This window comes from Phasianus colchicus, chromosome 1 (assembly GCF_987193195.1).
Source record: "Phasianus colchicus chromosome 1, bPhaCol1.hap1.1, whole genome shotgun sequence".
NCBI classification, from domain to species: Eukaryota; Metazoa; Chordata; class Aves; order Galliformes; family Phasianidae; genus Phasianus; species Phasianus colchicus.
Window position 1 is genome coordinate 61,003,262 of NC_143436.1, and position 20,630 is coordinate 61,023,891.

The window sequence follows — 20,630 nt, forward strand, 5'->3', positions numbered from 1 at the left end:
TGCTACGCACTTCTGGGTTACATTTTGCATAGTGTCAGAATAGGAGTTTTCCCAGGGGCTACACACAGATTATATCACAAGCATAGAAGAAAAGAAATCTGACAATTCCACAGACCATTTCTCTGATAAATGAATAAATGTCTCTAGTTAACTTCTAGAATTTATATTTCAATGTATCAAAACAGAAGTTGGAGACAGATAAACAACAGATGAGATCCTATCTTTCATCTGTAAACTCTGAATAGTGATGAGGCACACTTTTAACAACTTGTTGAGGAATCCATGTAAGTTATGTTCTTGTGTCATGGCTATTAGAATATGGATTAACACAATTAAAAGATGCAATGAGCTGACATAGAAGGAGAACAAAAGAGTTATATGCCTACCTCCAAGATGCAAATGATAACAGCTATTCAAAACAGTACAATAATCTATATGAAATCCAGGAAGATGTATTAGTGAAAAACTAGCTGAAGTACTACAAGATCAATATTTGAAAAGGAGACCACATGCAAAAGTTTCATTTTGAAGCTGTTTAAAATAGTGTGGACACCAAAACCATTTTTTGTTATGAAAATTAACAACAGTCTCACAGTTGTTCCAGGAACCATAAACATAAAACACACTGTGCAGCATAAAAGACTACTCTTCAGATAAGAAATGATTAACAATCTCCTTGCAAAGGACGCCTAGTAGAGACAAAAAATATATACAAAAGAGCAGACCCAGTCAGCAGTGCAGAAGTTCACAGCTTCAGCAAAGTTGTATCCCTGGTTAAATCCAGAGTGATAGGCACGAGGAAAGGTCACGACAAACTCGCCAGCACACTGGTTGGTTCTGTACACCTAATATAAGTGAAGAAAAAAGGGGGGGAGAGGAAAGGGAAAAAAAAAATCACTAAAAAACTTGCAACAGAGGTTAGGACATACTGAACATCATTTGCATTACCTGTAGAACACCAGAGTCAACACAGCTAAGTGGTAAAGTTTGATTCTGTCTTCTTAAAATGAATCCTCAGTTTATAGCGTTAATTAAAAAAAAAAGTAAAAGCTAGATATCTAACCCATCAGCTTAAAATTCTCCTCATGAATTCAAAAAAGAATTATTGACTATCACTATTTAATCCACCGCATCACAACCTGTAAAGGCTTCTAGAAACAGTTTATGGTTTGCTTTGCCAGAGTATTTGTCAGAAAAGCAATTTAACCTAACACAAAAAGCAAGTCAAAGTGATTGCTGTTTAAAGGTCTGCTGTCAGTAATGCTTGGTCAAAACAGTTTGTAAAGCTGAAATTTCTATAAAACATCAGTGTTTGACTGTCAAAAGATATTAAAACTAATTCACGGACAAATACCGTAGAAGGGTTTTTTTCCATTAAAATGAACTGTAGCACAATGTACATTTATTCTGTAAGATATTTTAAGTAAGAAGCTTGGCACATCCTCTTCCGACATGAGATAATTGAATTTCATGGTGAGGCTCAAAAAGGATTCAAAAAATAGACTTCAGTGCCACTTCGTAACTAATGAACTGGAGATGTAGGTGTCCACCACAGAAATTCTTCAGAGTTATATCAAACTACTGTTAACACAAATCTGGCACAAAATGAAACTGAGTGGATAAAATGCTCATGTACTACTCACTGGTACACCATGCTCCATCAGCACATTGGGGTTCATGATAGTGACCAATTGATGCAGGAGATCAGGCTGGGATTCAAATAGCTCAGGAGCCAACTCCTTCATCACATCTTCCAGTTGCTCTGCTGCATGAGAGGGCACACCATACCACGTCTTCGGCTCTCCCCTAACAAAAAAAAAAACACAAAAATAAATGCATTACTTAAAGGAAACAAATGATGGCACCCAACTGCAAAGTACGTGAGCAGCAATTTTAAAACTATAAGCCAAATATTTTTCCTGTGTAGACACAAAAAACATGTTTAATAGAAATAGACCGTGGTACTTGTCCAGTCTCTCAATCAACCTTGGAGAAATCTTATGTCTGAAACAAAAGGCATATTATATCACATAAGCAGAAGTGAAAACAATAGAATGCCAATGTGATAATGTATAATCAGTCCTTCTAATACACATAACCAGTTACTGAAAACCAGTAGTTCACTAGATTCTGAAGACAGAAAATACCTAATCACGTGAATTATTTAAGAACGGGGAAAAAAAAGTGACAAACAGGACCATTAACAGAGAACAACTTGAGAACATATTATTCTAGTCCTTCCAGTCCTGCCTCAAACAAAGGTAGCTGTAATGATCTAGAATCTATAGTTCTTAGATTTGTATTTTGTATTTTTTTTTTTTTAAGTACAACTCGTAGTCTGTTAAAACATCTGAATCAATTTACATATCACTTGCTAGGTAACAATATTAATTACCTTGACAATAAACATCCCAAAAGTTTAGATAAGGAATAATGCAACGTAAGGTTTTCTATGATTCCTACAGGCTTTAGTGACATCTGCTGGTAACACAGAACTAGCAAGCCCCAGCAAATACTGCTGTTTCTGGCTGAGCTGCTGGAATTCACCAGCTGACAAAAGACTTCCACATTCTGACCCAGTCAATAGAACGCTGAGGACCATAAATGAACTCTAAACAAATGAAATACTCCCTCACAGCCTGTGGACCAGATCTATTAGCAAACAGTTCTCCAGAAATGCGCAGTCATAATCCAAAGGCTATCAAACTCAACCTTAGCAGATAGCTAACTTCCCATTCTGAAGGAGTGTTTCCCAGAGTCTCCTCATGAAGACTGATTGCAGTGCAAGGAATTAATCTGTCATGATGCTTCTTCTCAAAAAACAAACACCAGAATACTATTAGGAATGTTCTGGAAGTCAAAATTACTTTCAAATTTCTGTTCTCTGAAGTAGGAGTACTCTGTGTATACATAACTCTGCTCATGAACTTTCAGTTTTGATGCGTGCGTAAGCCACTAGACAGCAGCCTTCATTTCCAGCAGGGGATTACCAACTTTAGAACACAAAGCACATTCCACGCCAATGAACTGTAATTCAATTTAAAACAAAAGAAGTTGGTAGAAAAGATGTGAGCCTCTAAAAGAATTTTACAGTGATACTAGACTGTTTGCTACGCAAGAATATTCAATCAGTAAATGAAAAATACCAACACCATTAAAGCAGTATTTGTGCTCTCTTTTAATCAAGTTCAGCTAAGAATATAGGCTACCTATCACATACAGCTTTTTGGTTAAAAGTCATCAGCATGAATAGATCTTTTCAAGTAAAATTACAAATTTACTAACAGTAAACAAAGCAGTATAACATAGATGTGCAAAGGAGAGTCCATACCAATGCAGGTAGTTGATGGAATAGCTCCAGTGGTCTTCGATATGCCAGCAAAATGAGGAGAAGCACATCCCCACATACAGCCAAGGTACCTTCATGCCAGAGATATCTGCATTAATGTGAGCAAGGACTGATTGTTCTAGAATTGGCATGTTATTCAAATTCCAACCAGAAAGTGCATAATCCTGCAAAAAAAAAAAAAAAGGAGAATTCTGAGCAAATCAGAAGACATGAGGACACCATCTCTAGACAAGGAAAATACTAAGAGATCAGCTTATCCATTCCTGTTGCAGATGGCGCACAGTATTCTGCAACAGTGAAGCACATAAAGTAGGGAATATTAAAACACTTTAGTCAGCATTTAAAACAAGTAGCATTTAAGGCCAATCCTAGTATTTCAACACATATAGCCCATATTCTTTGGATTAGTGCTGACAGACTTTGATTCCATCCTATGCCTAACTTCCACACTTTTCTGACTGAAAAGAAAAACAATACCAGTAACATTAGCAAACGAAGATAGAAGTCTTCCCTAAAACTGGATGCAATGACTGCAAACATCAAAAGCTGAAATAATAATGAGATTTTTTGTGAGAGATTTGTTTTACTGCACTGTAGCTTAACTTGATCTCTATAAATTATTTTAGAAATCCTTTAATAGAATAAACTCCTACATTCACTTCACAGAAGTCAGCACCACCAGTTAAGAAACTCATCCTTTCCTTCAAAATGTACCCAGTTTGTATAAAAGAAAAAAGGTAAATTCAGATTGCCTCTACTTTGTTTCCTCTGCACTGACATAAAGACAACAGAGAGAGATGATGACCTGGCTAGAAAGTTATTGCAGCTGGCTTTTTGTGTTTTTTTTTTTAAATTACTACTTTTATACAAAGAGATCAACAAGTAGTTCTCACTCAGCAAGTAGATAGACAATCTCTGCACCACCAAGACAAAAAGTGCAAGTAGGAACGTACAGACACGGATGGAATAGTGAGCAAAATAACATTTTTCAGGGATTGGTATGAACCAGTTTGAGCCTGCATAACCATGAAATCACATCCTTACTCTCCCCTTTAATCTGAATTTAAACAAATAAACAGACAGAAAATGGATATTCTACAATAAGGTCTGAGGGAAATTAAGCAACACACTCACCAGACGTTCTTTATTTAATTTCCTGTAACAGATGCTGTATCAAAGTTTTTTCACTCTTACAGTATGCACAGCCAGAGGGACAAGCTAAATCTGATCAGTCTGTTTTATCTATTACAAATCTCCTAAGGAGGTAAGTATTGTGTTTCAGGAGTTAACTCCTCAAAATCTTATCAGACGTTTCCTCATATTTGGGTATACTGTAACAATTTGCATATCTTTGCCTATTTAGTGATACAAAACAGGTGTAACTTCAATCATTACAAACAGCTTAGCTATCAGAAACAAAGATCTGGAAAAAGAACATACACTATCAGATTAATGCCCTGCTCAAAAAGAACATTCAGCATCAGTCTTATCTTCATGAAAAAAAACAATGATTTCAGACTTAAATTCTTACTGTGATATCTCATGGAGAGCAAAGAACAGGGTCAGCTTGCACATTCTATTACTCACCTCCTCCTCTGGCATCAGCTTTCGTCGGCCGTCTTTCACTGGAAAGCCACTTCCAAAGTCCTTGGATGATATATCAGCTCCATATTCTACAATGACATCTTCTTCTATGCTGCTCACCAATCTCCAGAATTCTTTCTCTACCAGCTCAGTGGGAACCATCTGAAAGCAAGATGTTGTTAGGGTTTGCGCAGATTAGATTCATCCTGAAAACTATCATTCAGGCTATATACTGTTAGTAATCTCTGCAGTATCCTCAAATTCCAATTCAAATTCTCTCACTCCATCTCTTCACTGTCACACAGTTTGGTTTGTTTTCCTTAGTAGTGGCTGCAACGTAATAGAAATAGAATGCCACACCATGAAGGATGGAATGAAAAAAAAAGGGATTTTCAGGAGTATAGCTTAAGAATATTCTTGAAAGCTAAAAAGGGAGGACAGCAGAAGCCAAGCAGCAAAAAGAATGAAGAACATGCATATTCCAAACTATTTCAGAGAATAATAACCAAAATCTGAAAAACAGAAAGGAAATTCAGATAAATATGTTCAAGACTGTAGTCTGCATATATCTCACAATTTTTACATGAATTTAGTTAAAGTCTGTTTGTAAAATAAGCTTTATTTCTTGTATGAAAGCAGAAATCTCGAAAGCTGGAAGCTTTGACAAGACTGTCGATAAATTACTCAAAAACCCTGAGAGAAGAAGCCTGTCATTTCATGCAGTCTATAGGACAGTGGAATCACAAAGGTGTCCCAACAGAGACACATCAGTTTTAAAAACACTGCTGAGATACAGGGGTAAAAAAAAATATCAGACAGACTTCATCTATTGATACATTTGCGAGAAAATAATCTAACAGGGAAGAAAATAATGGTATGTCCACTGAACAATCAAGACAAAAGCCACAGAAAGGACAGTGAAAAGATCCCACTGCCTCACAAGAACAATTCTAGACTTGGTTCAAATAATCAAAAAGGGAAAAAACTTGAGTATAGCTTTCACAAACAATAAAGCTGTCTATTGATCAGTGGAAAAGAGTGAAATGAAGTTGAAGCAAGACCAGATGCCAGGAAGTTATATCATTTGTTCACGTTTGGAGTTTATTGTGCCTCTTCATAGAAAGCTAAGATGCCCCAGCAGAAGTCCAGGATCAGCTGAAACCTCTTTTCCCCCTACAAAGAACGACAATAAATGTTGAACTTACATGGACTGGCATGTTGAAATAATCAGACTTGAAGTTATCAGCCATTTCACCAAAGCTCTGGAGAGTATATTCCCTGACAGCTTGTTCAAATCCAAAGGCCTCACGGGGTTTGTTGCATTCCTAAAAGATAGAACATAAAAACGCAGTCATAATCTGCTGTAGGGAACAGTCATACTTCTCTTAAAATTAAAAAAGAAGAAATAAAACAAAATAGTTGACCATCTGAGTCCTTAACAAACACAATAAGCTATCAGTTTTGAGTGCTCTTCTCAGCTGAGGAAGTCTCACCATAATGGAAACAGATCAGAATTAATTGTATGGAAGTTAATCTAAGCAATACTGCACACTTCTGCTTCCTGTACAAACTAAGTTTCACCATCTATTCCTGTCAGCAGCAGAGTGAGACAAAGAAAATCTTAGCCTTAAAGGCATTTCTTAGACACGGTGGATTTAAATACCTGCAGAATAAATGCGCAGGAACAAATCCTGTTAGTGTTTCAGTCCTATCAACAAAACATATCATCAAATGATTTAGCATGAGCACACAGGAGGAAAGAGGAAATTTAAACAATGCAGCACTTATACCAAAGTAGCTGACTAGTAATAGCTAACAGCACACACAGTCCCTCTGCAAAACCTTCAAGTCTTCTATTCTACCTATAATCATCCCAAGAATCCAAGACCAGCTCACACTCCTGCTGCTGTCCCCACTTGTTTCTAAGTCTTTTTCAGTCCCTGCTGACAAAGGGGCTGACACAATTTTTAACATCTACAAGATGTATTTGAGCACAAACTTGCCACCAAACTTAATAGTCAGCTGTTTAGTGTCATAATGAAAATGGTCCGAAGAGGAGTGTGAGAGATCAGCTATTCCTTTCTATTCAAGAAAAACTATCCTTAGACTATTACCAACATTTATCAAAGCTGCTCTTAAATGCAGCTGGCAAGATTTATAACATCTATAAACACTGTCAAGACAATGCTGACCTCAATGCAAATAAAGAGTCCTTATTCTGTCCCTCTGTTTTGCTTCTGTTTTGGCACTCTGGTGTTAACATTACATCAACCAATAGCTTCTGAAGTAAAAACTGAGCAACAAGTACTACTAATCATTTCAAACATCTCTATGGCACAGTTATCTCTTTGAATACAGTCACTCCTATTTCTCAGGCAATTAAATTCAAACCGGTTTTCATTTCTAAGTCTTTCCAGATCCTTTCTTAGTCTAAAACAAAACTAACAGCTACTCTTCAAATTAGTTTTTCACTACCTGCAAAAAGCTATTCTGAACAATGTCATGATGACTTCTCAATAAAGAGAGTTCCCTGTTGTGCCCAAATTACGTGGTTCAATTACTTTCTTGGTTAGAAAGTGTTTCATCGTTGTGTTTAAACATCTACTGCCACCCTAATTCTCAGCTAATTTCCTGTTACCCACTCATCAAGTTAAAAGCCATTTAAAGGTCTGAGTTTTAACTTTTACATAGCTATGTCTTAAAGGTTATGCTCAAGCACCAGGAGAAATATTTCTCTTACAGCTCATCAGCTGACAACAGTTAGAGATTCACAGCCCATATCTTGACAAAATCCCAAACAAAACTACATCTAGTCAGATGGAACAGCAACGAGAGCTCAACTGCAACACTTCTGCTCTTTTCTGGAGCACAACTAGAAATACAAAAATTGAGTATTTCCTCAACCATACCTCTGCAACGCACTTTGGACACCTCCAGTCACCTTTAGGTACATCAGGTAAAGGAGGGATCAAGCAGAAAGTGTGATAGCTGTCATCGCATCCATCACAGAGCAGCAGTTTGTCTTCATTATTTCCTCTGCCACAGAATAAGCAAACATACAAATCAACCTGTGGAGAAAAAAAAACATACATTGTTATAAGCAGTAATGAGTTTCCTCATCCAGAGCCTGCCTTCCTTTAAATAACAAAGAAAGGATGTAATCCTAAAACTCAATGTAAACACGAACGCAATCTCCTCTGCTTGTTGAGAAGCAACGCTAACAATCAATTGTGCTTCAGTTGGGGTAGGGGAAGTAACTGAAAATTACTGCTGGAAAAAACTATTCCTTCCAGTTGGGTAATAATTATCCAGATAACTCAAAGGAGCATCTCATTTATGTTATTCCAAGGCAGTAGAGGAGAAAAAAGCTTTTAGGATTTCATGTGCTGAAAAAAACTCAAAGTCTTTACAGGTAGTACACAACTGAATAATGCCTTCAAGAAATGTTTCAGAAACATACGTGTTGTTACTTCCAACAGTACAGTGATTATGCTTATAATGGACAAGAAAGAATGACAAAAAATATCCAAGCCTACATATTTCAATAAATTCCAAGCAGAAGAGGAGGAAATTGTACATAAAGGTACCAAATCCTTACTCATATTCTCCAAGATAAAGGACAGAAACTCCAGATGCTAGAATTAAACCCAGCACAACAGAAAAAAATTGCAGAGGTCTTCGATCACCTCTCAACAACAACACAGACTGGGAAATGTATCTCATAGACATCATCAGGTTTCAAATTTTGTTTGCTACTGCATCTTGTACCATCCAAAGGACTTTTAATATAAACATTTAATATAGCATCGAAGATCTGTAATGTAATCAAATGTAATCTAAATGAAGCTTATTTTATCACATCTAGAAAAAAAAAAGTCTTCTGTGTAACACACAGTGTTCAAAATTCTGCTACTACCTTTAGTCATCAAGCAACTTGGATTCTGCATATTTCCCTCACAGAGCTAAAAACCCACCAGAAACGATGGGTTTGATTTGGGGTTTTCTTTGGGTGGTTTTTTATTGTTAGACTGTCACAGAAAAAAAAAAACAACCGACGTTCACACAGCTTAAATACTTGAAATGAACCCCACCTTCATTATGTCAGATTAGTTAACCTATGCGACTTCCTAGCTATGCAAGAGTAGGATTCTCAAAGGGAAAGATTGCTCAGTAACTATCTTAAGAAACAATGTTTTTAAATGTTGCAGTTCTATTAGGAAACCCGGTTATTTCTTCTTTATTTTCTTTTTCAGACAGAAAGTGAAAATACTTAACAGATGTGGCACATCTAAAACTAGTTACCGAACTAGTTACTTTTGTTGCAAATATATATAAGGGAGAAAGGTTGCTTTAACAAACATCTCCAGGCTCTCTTCCAATAACTAAAAAGCATTAAAACGGCAGTTATAATGCAAGGCTATTCTATGATATTCACTAGCTATCTACCGCTGATAATACTTTCTTCTCTCCATATGAATATATGCTTTTTTTTTTTTTTTGTCAGCCCAAGAGGTGATTTGTTAAATAGAAAGACACCACAAAAACTACTTACAAAATGTAGATCTGTGATTACACCATAACCACAAATAAGCCTCCTACCCACATAATTAAAACATGGTAAAACCATAATGATTGGTATTTGGGGAGTGGTGATTAAAAGGTACAAATTATTTCACAGCACCTCACAAAAAAAGCCATAAATCAATCAGGAAAAATTATAAACAATACTGCAGCAAAGTATTTTTCATTTAGAAGTTACATAAGGCTAATGTATCACCTTTTTCATACAGAAACAGAGACTGGACAATATATTTTTAAATGAAAACATCATCCTTAAACAAAATGGTGATGATACTCAAACAGCCAAGGAATACTGCATACTTGGTAGTAACACAAAAAGAAATTCAAGTTACAGATTCAAACTTAGCTACAATGTCACAATGATCTGCTTTGTTTGTCTAAAGTGTCCAACTTCTCCACCTTCTTTCTCTAGTACTCATTTTCATGTAATTACTGCAGATTTTAGGTTGCCTTGACCTTCCATGGTTTAATTTAAAATTAATTTTTTTGTGTGTTCTCACACTAAGAAAAAAAGAACAGCTCAATCTGTAGATAGGAGACTACTGCTTGAAACATTAGTCATACATCTTCTCTCACTGTTGTACACACAGGCTAAATTATGATACTTCAGAAGTGCAAAGTTTTTGCTTTTTCACAGCCTGTGACAATGACACACTGCTCCTCCGTGGTCAAACATCAGAACACTAAACATCTCACTTCTCCCCTTAGAGTTGCCCTTCATTTCGTTTTGCGTGGACTTACATGGGTGAACACCCAAGTGAACCTCATGAGGTTCAACAAATCCAACTGCAAGGTCTGCACCCGGGTCATGGCAGCCCCCACTATCACTAAAAGCTGGGGGCTGTAAGGATGGAGCACAGCCCTGCAAAAAAGAACCTGGCGGTACTGGTGGATGGCAAGCTGGGCATGAGCCAGCAATGTGCCCTCACAGCCCAGAAAGCCAACTGTATCCTGGGCTGCATCAAAAGAAACGTGGCCAGCAGGGCGAGGGAAGTGATCCTGTCCCTCTATTCTGCAGTGGTGAGACCTCACCTGGAGTACTGTACCCAGATGTGGAGTCCTCAATACAAGAGAGATACAGACCTGTTGGAGCGCATACAGAGGAAGGCCACAAAAATTATCCCACGGGTGGAATACCTCACCTACAAGGATAGGCTGAGAGCTGGGTCTGTTCAGCCCAGAGAAGAGAAGGCTCTGGGGAGACCCGATAGCAGCTTTTCAGTATCTAAAGGGGGCTGTAAGTAAGAAGGAAGGGGACAAACTTTTCAGCAGGGTCCACGGTGACAAAACAAGGGGAATCGGTTTCAAACTAAAAGAAGGAAGTTTAGCTTGGATATAAGGAAGAATATTTTCAAAATAAGGGTGGTGAGACACTGGCACAGGTTGCCTAGAAATGTGGTATGTGTTCCATCCCTGGAGGCACTTAAGGTCAGGCTGGACGGGGCTTTGAGCAACCTGATCTACCTGTTGATGACCCTGTTCATTGCAGTGGGGCAGGACCAGATGACCTTTAAGGGTTCCTTCCAACTCCATTTTATGATACAATGACTAGTTTAAACTCAGAACAGCGAGGATGAAGATGAAAGCTGATATTGCTGTAATCAAAATGCTGAAGTATTGGAGCATCTCACATATTAAAAGGAAGACATGTAGTATTATTGCACCACAGAGGAGCTCAAATAGAAAGCAAGCTACTGAAGACATGCAAGAAGTACATGGCAAAGCAAGTCTTTAAACCTATAATCATCAAGTACCTTTACACTGTTAACACCCTTTCTGCCTGAATTAAAAGCTACGCATTATTTTATAAAACACTGTTCACTCTTCTTTATCTTGGAAAAAAAAAAACACCTTAGTAAATCAATGAATTTCTTATCAGAAACCATAGCAAGATAATCAAACTCACAAAGTTGACAGAAAGAGTTCCTTTGCGCTGCCTCATCTGCATTCCAAATGCTTCCGATCTGTTTCCCTTGCGTCTTCGTGTCACCTCATCTTTAAGGAAAATAAAGTTAATTGTTATTAATAACACATGAAGATAGATGCAACTTGCAAAAACAACAAAGAGGTCCAGTTTGATAATCTGTCTTTAATATCTGAAACTACATGGCCACCCAGCAAAAGGTAAAACGTCTTGCTGTACCCAATCATTCTAAAATAAACAGGAATTAGGAAAATATATTTCATATATCCTCACAAGTCATCCCAATTGCCTCAAAGAACAGAGAATGAGCTCACTCAGCTAGTAGGATCAGCTTCAGAATTGTAAAAAAAAAAAAAAAAAAAAAAAAGTCCTGTTTTTCCTTCCAGCCACACAGTTCATGCAACAGCTGCATAACTGTTACGGTTACAATACAGTACATAAAACGTTGAAACTATGCCAAGTTATATGAAGCACCCTGAAAATCTCTCATGAATTAAAACCTATAATATTTACTTTCTATTTCCAGTTATAACACTTCACCTTCTTTTTAATGTTGCCTCTAGAGACATGCAAAAAGATTTAATAGCCTTGTTACTTTACAAAGCAATGAACCCAAGATTTAATTACCCTCTTTATCCTTTGCTCCCAATGACAAACCCATCATCTTGGGTCCAGCTCCAAAGATTTGCAGCTTCTTTAGTTCAGTATTTCTACTCATTTCTCCTGCCTCCACCTAAGAATAAAAAGAAGGCCAGATCAGCACAAACTAACAATACTTCTGCTCCAACTCTCATCATCATTTATTTGCATTTCACTCTCCCATAATACCTAACGTCAGCTCATCAAAAGAAAGGAAACAGGTGGGAAAAGACAGGATCCTCATTTCCTAGAGCCAACAATCATAAGCAAATGGAATGAAAGACAAATAAGTACTTAGTAACACAGACTAACTACAGGAAGTCATCTATACAGCAAAATCTAGGATTAACATTTAGGATAATAAAACAAGAAGAATGTCACAGTAGTATTTTCCTCTGTCGTGATAGCATGAGGTTCTTGGAAGTTAACACACACACTTCCTTGAGTAGACACATAAATCAACACCAATGAATTCAAAACTATTTCCCAGATTTATTTACGATGACATGTTATGAGTGTAACTCTGAGATTACAGCTACTCTTTGTGCCCCTGCAACCTCAAAAATCACAGAATGAAAGATCCATTCGATTAGGTGACACCTCCACAGCTCTGCAGTGTTCAGCTGTTTGCCAAAGCATTTTATTTCAGTATTCTTCCCATTTCCCATTACTGTACTATCTCATTTCCCCACATTCTAGCTGCTAACTTAACAGCAAAAAGAACCTCCATGTTCAGTTTTTCAGAGCTTCAATACAACCATCTTTTATATTTTATGTTGCCTCCATACACACTGAAAGCCCTTTTAACACTGGTGTACAGAGCCAGTGTATTCCCACCATTCAGACTTCCTCCTGAAAGTCACTGAGTTCAGTTCAGATCTCAGCAAGTACGTCAATTTAGAAGGCAGGTATCTAATTCTGAAGTGCTTACCTTCACATAATTACTGAGGCTATTTCATCTGTTATCCACAGAATTACACCCTGATAAATAAGGTATGATATAAATTCCCTCAAGAACACTATAAAAAAACTTTTCCTAAGAAGTGTTTAAAAATAGGATATTCAAAAGCACTTCTAACAAAGCTAAAAGCTGATTATTTCCATTTATTCAGCCTAAATCGGTTGGTTTTCTTTTTGCCAGAAGAACACTTTAAAAGACCTAATCTCCTAGTTATTACTCCTCATGAATTTCTTAGTGATATTTAGAGTCCCTGCTCTCACTGAGTTGTGTACAGTATGCTAACCTGCGTTTTTGCAAAGCTATTCGTGTTGATAACTCTAATTTCTAATATTTATGAATTCTATGATGTTATTATTTTCAGTTCAGACATGTTACTAATTGTGTAAGTTCAGTCTGAAATTACATCCCAACTGGTGATTTTTTTTCCCCTTAAACTCTTCACTTCTTGGCTAACAAGCCACAGAGGATCACCATCACATTTTTACTGAACAGGAAAGCTCACAACCTGGAGACTTCAGAGTCATTCCATTTCCATCTGAAACTCATTAAAACTTTTTCCATTTTCTCAACTAACAGAAGTTGACAGAATCAACCCACATTACATTTCCACAGGGCAATTTTCCATTATCTCAGTAACATTTATTAACGACCTCCACAATTTCCCTCCTGCTATTGTGATCTGAAACAATTTTCTCAATAATACTTGAAAAATAGTTTGACTATCATATTTACTGAATTAAATAACAAACATGCAACCACCTCTCTTTGATTTTACAGCTTTGTTTAAAAATGCATTCCCTAAATATGTTTTCATAACTCCACTGCTCATGTTTATTTGGATTTAACTGAAGCAAAATGGATATAATGGATTCACACTCAGGCAAAAAGAAAAACAACAAACAAAGCAGGTTGAAGGAGAAATGTATTAAAAAAAATCAGCTTTCTGTATAAAACTTACAAATACTGCAAGGCTATCTGACAGTTTAAGTTGTGAAAGAAAATCATTCAGAAGCCTTAGTGAGATTCTCTGGGGGTATGCTTCAAAACAGCACATAAACACCCAACTCAAAAAACTGTGAAAGCATTCCTTGCCATTTTTTTCCACAGCTAATAGTACAAAACTCCACATTCTTACTTTTCTTTCATTGCTAATATAACAAAAAAAGCGAAAACAAACTTGATTAGACTTCCTGAAAGATGCAGGAAGATCTTTGGTTTTTTTTTTGTTTTTTGTTTGTTTGTTTGTTTGTTTTTTTAACCTTCTCAACAGAAAGTACAACTCAAAGGCTTTCTCTTTGTAAGGGAAAATCATTTATAAGAAGCTCACATCCCTGGAGGCACTCTGGGCCAGGCTGGATGGGGCCTTGTGCAGCTGAGCTGTTGGGTGGCAGCCCTGCCCACGGCACAGGGTTGGAACTGGATGGACTTTAAGGTCCTTTCCAACTTAAGGCAGTCTATGATTCTATGATATGATGAGAGCAGTTACAATCAAGAGTTCAAGTATTTGTGTGCAATGGGCACATAAGCATCCCCCAGAGTTCTATCATTTCACAGAATTATTGCCTTTTTTTTTTTTTCGAGTTAAAAAATGTTATTTTATTTTGTGAATTGCTATTCTAAAGCCATCCAGGTTTGTAACAGAATACTGGAAGCAGACATTACCCAGAATTCTTTTCAGTTTTTTAGAAACTTATCTAGACATTAATATGCTTTTTATTTAACCAAATTGATCTCCTTCGAAAAGACAGCACTTCATTACAGTTTTCTTCCAGCACTGCATTACTTTACAAGAAACTGTTAGGATGTATCCTCATTAGATAAATTCCCTTGTCAGTTAAAATACATCCTAAAAGATATTTTGTGAAGACATTCATTTTTTTCCTAACAAAGAATTTAACCCAACTTTAAAGATTATTTCTTTTCGTAACCTAAATTCATTCTATTTCTTTTTTTGTTATTGTTGCCCACAAGTACTTCAGTTACCCTCCTCCATTCTCTCTATTTCAGAGTTTTCTTTGTAAGATAGGAATAGAGAATTAATCTTTTTTTTTTTTTTAAGGAGAATATCTCATAACCAAACTATTCCCTTTCTTGGAAAAAAAAAGTTCTTTCACAAAGGAGAATTCTCATTCCCTATTTTCCTTCACTTATTTTTTAACTTTAAAAATTAAAACATTCGCTATTCTAAAATCTGTCAGCTTCTTCTGAGGATCTGGGTTTACTTCAGTAATCTCCAGTTATCACCTTCATCATTTCTTATGTATCTCCCATTCTCAGGTGCAGAAATAAGATGCAGACCATTTTGGAAAAATGCATTTAACTCTGGAAAAAATCTCCTGAGATGCAGTGTTCAGTGTAATTAGCTATGCTCACTAACCAGGCACTGGACAACTCAGCAAACAACAGTAACTGAGATACAGCAGCTAGAGCAGAATGACATTTATTTAGCAGGTTGGGTTCTTGTTTGTTTTTTTTTAAACATTATTTGCCTATTACCTGTGTTCTAAGGAACACCTAATTTTCTGGTACAATTCCAGATGTGTACTTCAAACAATAAGCAGAGTCCTGTCTACAATAACAAGGTATTGAAATCTGGGACAATTTCTCAGTATTCTCCAAATCTTTTACTTCTGCAGTTTGGGGATCCTGAGGACAAATTTCTATTTCTAAACACAGTTACAGATTTATACATAGCTTCCAACACAGCCTAGAAATACTTCTCCAGCTACGTGAGTAGGCTGACTTCTTCCTTTATTGAAGAATTTAGTTCAGCTATTTTAATAATTAAATTGCTTAAAAAATAATGTGAGTATAGATCTTCTAGAAGGTACTTAAATATATATGCATTGACTTTTTGCACATCGTTCACGTGAAATCACCTCTCTCGTTTTGAAAATGCAGCACCTTTAGATGAAATTAAGCAACTATGTTGTGTCAGAACTATCACAGAGTGACTCTTCCAATGAGAAGTAAGAGTTACTCTAAAAAAAAGAAGCATCAGAAAAAAATCCTAAGGATCTTAATAACACAGTGACACTTCCACACCATGGAGGAGGAAAGAGGTCACACGCTGGCACTGTCTCTCAAGATTAGTTCAAAGCAGAATTCCACACGATGAATGACTGCTGCAGGAACTGCAGCATTCTTAGGTGTTTTGTTTTTTGTTTTGTGACACCTCACTAACACAATTGGAAAGCCAGGGACTGCTTGTGTGATTGATGCATTGCTATGTGGCTGCAATAAATAATGCCAAATCAGCTTCTGTTAGTAAAGAGAACAGATCAAAAGGGACAATTTAGTCTGAATCAGTCATGACATCAGAGGCAAAGAGGAGATTAAGTGTTCTTTATCAACTCAGCCAACAAGCAAAACGTATTGAAAAAAAACAACAGAATTTTAACCTCATTTTGCTTCACGATGTTTAAAGCAAATATAGAATGACATGAAGCAATAAGAATTTGTTCTAAAGGTAAATCCACCTTTCACTTACACTCCACCAAATGGCCAACAGTTATATTCTCTATCAAAGCACACAGGCTAAGCACAAAAAACAAAAAGCAGCTTTTAGAAGTTTTTAACAGCACATCTGCCACAAGCAAAGTCTCAGAGAGACATCCTTCTCTGCATTTTATTTAAGTAAAGATTTCTTTCTTGTGGTGCTTTTGAGGAGGCTTCCACAACCAAAGACTGTTGCATTCCCAGTATTGCTTTGGTGGTACAAGGAATAAGAGTTCTCTGCAATAACCAAACAGGGGTACCTGGGACTTGACACGTCTGGTTCTCTTCAGCACGACATTCATTCTTGAACCTTGCTTTGGTGAAGTTTGGGCATCTGAGCTGAGGTCCTCAGCTTCCACTTTTTCCTTAAGGTCCAAGTTAGGCTTCTGGATGCCCTAGAAGATCAAAGCACAGAACACCGTGTTGATTGATCAGGTAGTGCTGATCATTCTACGGCCTGTAAACCACTCTCTTTATTAAGAAATAAGCCAATGACTGAAGTCACACAGCACTGTTACACATGCAATTTGGACAAGGAGTTGATTAATCCAGGTACCCTTGGCGTGGGAGCTGTTTAGCCTTACTTAAAGGGAACCTACAAGAAAGATAAGCAGATTTTTATCTGGGAATTTAGTGAGAAGACAAGGGATAATGGTTTCAAAATAAGAAAAAAAGACTAGATTTAAATTAAATACAAGGAAGAATTTCTTCACAACAAGGGTGGTGAAGCACTAGAACAGGCTTCCTTGAGAAGCTGTGGATGCCCCACTTCTCCGGAAGTGCTGGATGGAGCTTCAAGCAACATGATCAAGTGGAAAGTGTCCTTGTCTCATAGTGTTTTCCTTAATAGGGCTGGTCTTGGTCTTATAAAGAAATTGCTGAGAAAAAATTACGACACAAGGTCACATTACAACTTTTGCTACTATCCTGTTAAGTACTGACAGTATTGTAAGTATTAGGGTGGGTATACATTTGTCTACATCACTGCAACTTTTAAAAGCACAGAATCTGATTTCTGCTTTTGCATGCAGCAACAAGCAGCCACATGCAGTTTGGACCTCATCTTCATATCCTGAAAGAGAAGCATCTCACCATTAGGCTGACCCCAGATTGGAAAAGCTCATAGGGGTATAAGATCCGTTCATAATGAGACTTCAGTAATGATCCTGTGCCTTTTCCTGGCAGGTAGCCAAGCCGACTTGCCACTTTAGACCATTTCTTCTCTTTAGTGACTACCTCAAAACCTCCTTTGCCAGCAACAATCTGAAACACACACACACACAAAAAGTTAAGGGCTTTGAACTGCTCTCACCACCTCATATAAATCATAAATCAACTACAGCAATCAAATGCTAAAAGGTTCTATTAAAGAATGGCAGAAACCTGAGTTTGCTTTTTGTTTCCTGAAGGACTAGTACTATAATTAAACAATTAACCTCCCTACTTATTATATTTATTATTACAGCTTCCCTAGTAAACACAATCTGCATACTGTTCTAGACAGGAGGAACTCAACAGTTAAGATTCCTGACAAGCTGGAAAGAATACAAACCCACCATCAGACCAAATGGAAAAGTTAACTCTCACCAGACTCACACTCTGATGCAAAACACAAGTCTGGCCAGCAGCGAAGCCAATTCTAACAGACCCCACATAGAAAGGAGCGCTGGACTTCACAGTTACAAAAACTCTCAGAAAACCCCAAACAGCAGAGAGACTACTGTACAAAGAGAGGAAACTGAATTAACCTTCCATTTAACTCACCCACTTTTTACACCTGAAATAATTGTTTTGAATCTAACAGTTTGCATACAGGAACTGTCACTGTTACATGCAAGAAAATAGAAAGAAAAATGACTACTTGCTTGATCTGAAACACTGGCCACAATTCCACTGCCTCCACTCCCTTCATATGGTTTATGAACCATATGAAGGGAGTGGTTAAACTACTACCAAGTAGTTTAAAACCCAAATGGATTGTAATTTAATTCACATTATTATACAACTAATACCATTTTCTACTACAGCATGGTTTTGCATTTCATGTCTCTATGTACCATGATCAAATTTCATGTTTAATATTTCACAGACAGTTGAAAACCTCAAAGAAAAAAAACAACTGTTACTGGAGTGAAACTTAGAATTTATTTCTCAGGCTGCAGTAAGCTCAAATGTCTAACTGTGACAGTGACAAATATATTAGTTAATTCTGTTTCTTTTCATTATTAGAGAGAGTTGCACTCATAATACAGTGATATTCTTGATCGTTATTTTTCTCATACTTACAGCAAAGATAAAATCAGTTTAAACAAAGCTATTCCTAAACTTCAATTTATTTTTTTACATGTCCATGAAGATGTGATTGCTGAAGTTATCTTTACATGAACTGTGGCTAGAGAAGTGAATAAGTTAACAAAATCAGTCTACGTTTCCATATCTGGAACATACTAAAACTTTCAAGCCCGTAACAGTGACCCAGACGTTTCCAGAACCAGTATGATGGTTTTTTGTAGCCCAGCAAAGCACAGTACACACAAAAATAAACACTGGAAGACATTATCACCTCTTGTTTGCATGCTAGCAGCAATTTCAGTTGAAAGAACTATGACTTCTGAATAGACTTCATCTTTAAGAGAAGCTAAGTAAAAATGTTAAGATTTAAGAGAAAGAAATCTTGATAGGATCTTGATAGGAGAATGGAAACAAATGCTTGAACACAAAAATGTTAGTACTACCATATCTTAATTTGTCACCTTGCCAAACAAATCCACCTATTTATATTAATGGCCTTTCTTTAGCAGACAAGTTTATAACTATGTACATTTTGCCAGTGGCAAACCCCAGAAATTTTTATTTGCATGAAAATGTGAAAAAACAACACATCAGAGATTACTACAGCAGCATAAAGCTTTAGCTAGCCCTAAGCACAGCCTGTACTGGAAACAGATTAAAATAATTATTCCAGAAGTTGACAGTATAAAGTCCCAAAGATGCATGTTTACATCACATGGAAAATCTGTGTCAGGAGACAGAAGGGAGCAATTACTGCAATTTATTACAGAATTGCTAGGTGAGGAGCTGAAACGCATGCAAGCATGCTACCACCTTCTCAAAGAACATCTCAACTCCTACAGCTCTGCCATACATAAAAGAGGACAACTTGAATTCAAACGGCTAACATCAGGATCTTCAAGCAACTAATTTGTGCTGGATGTGACTCAACTAAAGCCAACTGAAGTAACTGTGACAGACACATCTAACACAACCTTGCAATTTGTAAGTTTTTTTTCCACTCTGATTTTTTCCCCATTTTCATTTCATCTCCATATTAATGAGACTGGTGCTGTAAAACAAGCCCTCCCTGTTGCCTGGCTTCTCAAGCTTGAATGAAAAATGAAGTCTCTGACTGACCAGGCAATGCCGGATTTGCTTACTCACCTTGCTCAGACCATAGAGATCCAGTATTTTTCTCTCCACCACAGGAATTTTTAAATTGGATCCTTGAAGTTCCCAAAATTTTGCTAACTGGTCCAAGAAGTCGAGCTTCACTCTTGTCATTGCCTGCAATCAATAAGACAAATGCATACATCCCAAAAAAATTCTGACAATACATTTCACCCCGACAAAAAACATGACAAGCTTTATAGTGTCTATATTTTCAAAGCACAACTCATCATGTAAGGTATCTCTCAGATTAAAAAAAAAAAAGAATATTTAGTAAAAAGAAAGATGTCTATAAACATAAAATTATATATGCTTTTGTTCTCTGTATTTGAAATCCCATAAGCCAAAACTTTTACCTAAAAATTTCACATTTTCAGACTAAAATATTCACTTAAACTCAGAATTCCAAGGAGAAACACAAGAAACAACAATTAATAAAATCTGTGGGGGAAAACAGCAGGGTTATAAACAGCTTTTCTATATGCCTTAACCATGCAAAAGGAGCTCTTCCCTTGAGTATTTTTGGAGTGCTCAAATCACTTTCCATAAGGGGACCCATTTATAAGTGAAACGATGTATGACATTTTGGTATAGGAACAGTGCAAGGCTTTGAGAAATGCTGCAGGGAAAAGGAAAAGGCAGGACAGAAT

The 20,630-nt window shown here is 36.8% G+C and overlaps 1 protein-coding gene across 1 annotated transcript in view; it reads right to left on the minus strand.

Annotated features, from left to right (window-relative positions):
* KDM5A (lysine demethylase 5A) overlaps positions 1-20,630 on the minus strand; it is a 49,120-nt gene that overhangs the window by 25,106 nt on the left and 3,384 nt on the right. The window contains exons 3-13 of the mRNA XM_031589858.2: positions 19,975-20,097; positions 17,629-17,799; positions 16,797-16,931; positions 12,066-12,171; positions 11,421-11,509; positions 7,843-8,001; positions 6,139-6,258; positions 4,937-5,095; positions 3,332-3,513; positions 1,644-1,806; positions 726-845 (exon numbers count right to left, since the gene is read on the minus strand). Coding sequence (XP_031445718.2) covers positions 726-845; positions 1,644-1,806; positions 3,332-3,513; positions 4,937-5,095; positions 6,139-6,258; positions 7,843-8,001; positions 11,421-11,509; positions 12,066-12,171; positions 16,797-16,931; positions 17,629-17,799; positions 19,975-20,097 — 1,527 coding nt within the window. The remainder of the gene's footprint in view (positions 1-725; positions 846-1,643; positions 1,807-3,331; positions 3,514-4,936; positions 5,096-6,138; positions 6,259-7,842; positions 8,002-11,420; positions 11,510-12,065; positions 12,172-16,796; positions 16,932-17,628; positions 17,800-19,974; positions 20,098-20,630) is intronic.